The 3,676-nt window shown below is 33.6% G+C and overlaps 1 protein-coding gene across 1 annotated transcript; it reads left to right on the top strand.

The window, feature by feature from the left end:
* The first annotated feature begins 272 nt into the window (after positions 1 to 272).
* On the top strand, positions 273 to 2,188 carry LOC107057998 (uncharacterized). The gene is made up of 2 exons (XM_015303212.1): positions 273 to 772; positions 1,700 to 2,188. Exons 1-2 carry the CDS (start codon positions 455 to 457, stop codon positions 1,943 to 1,945), a joined length of 564 nt encoding a protein of 187 aa, XP_015158698.1. The 5' UTR covers positions 273 to 454; the 3' UTR covers positions 1,946 to 2,188.
* Positions 2,189 to 3,676: the final 1,488 nt, after the last annotated feature.

Genomic DNA, 3,676 nt, shown 5'->3' with positions numbered 1-3,676 from the left:
GGGGTTTGGGGAGGGTGGTGTGTACTCATGCTTACCCTAACCTTGTGAAAGTATAGATATTGTTTTTGATAGGCCCTCTTGCAGATGACGACGACGTCGAGTTTAAAATAGAAAAAGACTCGATATATATTTAGTTTTTGTTTTATCTTCAATAAAATAATTTATAACTGTAAAAAAATATTTCTAAATTATTTAAAATCATAAAAAAATTTATTAAAAATTGACCTATCACATACTGCCAGATCACTTGGCTACTTTGGGGGGAGGGGGGGTTGTACTTCTAGAAACAAAATGAAATAATGTTTCTTGATTTAAAAAGGAATGTTATTTATAGTTTATGAAAATTTACTTTAAAAGTACAATCAGAAATATATTGTCTGTCATTTCCCATTATTCAATTGATATTCTTCTCTCTATTGACTCTTTCAACGCTTCCCCGCACTATTAACTCCATATGATGACTGAAGCCGCCGTCGTCTCATCCATCCCGCTGGTAACCGTTACCAACGGTGAATTCCAGGATGGCTCCTTACAGACGGATCCGCTGTTACAGTCCGGAACCTACATCGACGCTGAACCGAACAACAACGTCCTGCCAAATGAAGGAAATGGGTCCAATCTGACTCGGGCGCTGGCGGGGACTACTTTGGAGATGCAGAAGACCGCATTGGCGGCTGAGATGGTTATGCCGGTGCATCAGGTGAATGTTGAGAGATCAAGCTTGTTGCCGGGGGAGTGGAAGTTTGAAACAAAAATCTTCCATGTTGATAGGGTAAAAATTCCGTCTTGAAACTACCTATGCATATAGTGTTGGACTTAACTTGTGCTACATTTGGATTATTTTGCCTCTTTTATCCTTTATTTAACAAAATAAATCTAGGTTTATATTTTACTCATCACGATTTCCGAATGCTATGTAATTATTTCTCTTATTAAGTGTTATATATGCCTTTCTTCTGTGTTTTGTGTTTGTATTTTTGAAAATGCGTTGATATGTGTTACTTGAGGCGAGGGTCTTTCCAAAATAACCTCTTTACCTCTAAGGAGGTAGGAGTAAGGTATGTGTTTATTCTACCTTCCCAAAACACCACTTGTGTGATTACACTGGGTATATTGTTGTTGTTATTGTTGTTGGTTGTTGTGCGTTATATAGCAAATGCATCTGAAAATGTGGTTATTTTCTCTAGTTTTTACTTTTAATATTGGAGTTTGAATTAGAAATTATTTCAGAAACTAGAGCATGAAGGATTTTTAATTGTTTGTCGTGTTCAATAGAAGTAGAGACTGTTGTGTTTTGAGTATGAACAGATGATAAGCTGTTATTCTACAAGTTTCTCGTCTATTGAAATTATTAGAATGTAGATGATTCATGATAGATATAGTATAGGGATAAATAATGAAATGGTGGCTAGAATGTGACAAAGATATAAACGTCTTATAAAGTGAAAAATAGCTAGTCTGCAGTATTATTATGAAACAGTTTCCGGGGGTAAATTTCGGTCAAAAAATAAGGTGCTTTATTTCCTGTAAATGGGTGGCAAGCACTAGAAGGGAAACACTGGCAGTGGCAGTGATGCTACAATTAGTGAATCAAAACATTAGTTATAACCTATCACTTCTATGTTTGTATTAGTCTTCCTTTTGCTTCAAAGAAACATACATCTTCTTGCGTGTTTTAATGGTACAATTTCTTTTGTAGCCATCTGAGACTTCGCAAAGCAAAAAACAGAAGTGTGCCTCGAAAACAAAGAAGGTTACTCCTTTCCACTTCGACTCTGCCAATCCACCAGAGAGTGTGTGTTGGGTTCAGACTGATTCTAATGAAGATACGTGGAAACCTTTTGTTGATGGCAACATGGTTCCTGAAACCCAGAAACAAGAATGGGATGCTGTCTTCTCAAGAGTATCGAAGCTGAAGAGAGGAGAAAAACAAACAGGGAAATAGGCGGCTATCCAAACTCTTCTCACTATCTATCTAGACTAGATTGTGTCTCAAATGCCTTTGCCTTACTTTTTTAGTTTTCATAAAGGGATCTCATAGCTGTTGAGAACTTCTTGTTTTGGCAAAGGTGTAGGCATAAATTGCTTCACCTAAACTTTGTTCATGAATCATGATGTTTTGGTACCATTGAACTCTTATTTTGAAATAAATTAGTTTCAAGACCAATAAATTTGAAGCATTTTAGTATAGGATTGACATATGAGGTCTTTATCTTAATGCTTGTGAAGTTTGCATCACAGATTACAAGTTTGAGCCGTGGAAATAATCATTAATTAGGTAGACGGTCTACATTACACCCCCTTGAGGTGTGTCCTTGAAATCTGCGTGAATACAAGATATTTTTGTACATCAGGCTGATTTTTTTTCTTTCTTAATTATTAATTATATTATATTTGCATAGATGATTAGATCACTCATATAGGTTGATTTATTCTTGGTGTAGCTTTGATCGTAGTGTAATTTCATTTTAATTCTTAGCAAATTTGTAGGGATTCTCTCAAACTTATTGTGTCTAAATTAATCAAAAACACTGAAAATTTTCGTAAAAAATCACAATATAAAATCTAATACTACACACCAGAAATAGATCAAAAAGATGTATCCAAGAAATTTACACTATACTTTAGAAATACCAAAAAGAACGGTAAATATTATACATCCAAATATGAGTTCTCATTAAATATTTTCTTTGCATCAAATATTTTATATTTCACAGTTTCAATTAAATCTAATAATTATCATAGTTTAATAAATATTTCAAACTTAAAAAGAATAAAAATGCTAAGGGGTCGTTTGGTTGGGAACAAGTTATCCCATGATTAGTTATCCTGGGGTTAGCTATCCTAGGATAACTTATCCCACCATGTATATGAGATTACTTATCCCATCGCTATGATATAAATGGTGAGATAAGTTATCCCAAACATGGCAACCAAACAAGATTCAAATTTTTTATTCCATCACTATTTTGTTATCCCATCACTATTTATATTTATCCCTCACACCAAACGACCCCTAAAGACTTAAAAGTAGAGCTGTCAATATGGGTTGGCCCAACCCATTCGGGCTAATCCATACATGCTTTACAATTTGATGGGCCAGGCCGGGATAGCCCATTTTTTTAATGTGGGCCAGAAAATGGTCGGCCCAGCCTACAAGTGCATGGGCTATGGGCTTTGCCGTGCTAACTCTCTTTTCTTAAAAGTTTATTTTTTATAATTTTTTAAATTAAATTATAATTTATAAATATTAACATAAGTATCGACAAGTGTTACTACTTGTTAATCAAATACACAAATAAAATTATCTATTTAATATTTATTAAGTTTGATTTCAAGTAAAAACATTAAGCGCTAAATAGAAATATTAACCTAATTGTTTTCCAATGATCATAATAAAACACAAAAACTATGATAATATTCCATATATAGGCTATGGCCTATACGTAGTGATTCCCTAAAATTTTTAGGAACTTTATTTTATGTAGTACATATTTTATAAACATAATTTGTATTTAAATTGTAATATTTCAAACTTTAAAAGGATTCTGAGTGTAGACTCCTGTTATTTTTAATATTCTATTTTATTTTTATTCTTTAATTAATTTTATTTGTCCCACGGGCCGGCCCTATCCATGTTTCTCAATCCCCACAAATCGACAGACTTATTCAGACC

Source organism: Solanum tuberosum, unplaced genomic scaffold (genome assembly GCF_000226075.1).
Source record: "Solanum tuberosum cultivar DM 1-3 516 R44 unplaced genomic scaffold, SolTub_3.0 scf00392, whole genome shotgun sequence".
NCBI classification, from domain to species: Eukaryota; Viridiplantae; Streptophyta; class Magnoliopsida; order Solanales; family Solanaceae; genus Solanum; species Solanum tuberosum.
Note: the sequence above shows the minus strand (reverse complement) of the source record. Positions and strands in the feature narration are given on the sequence as shown.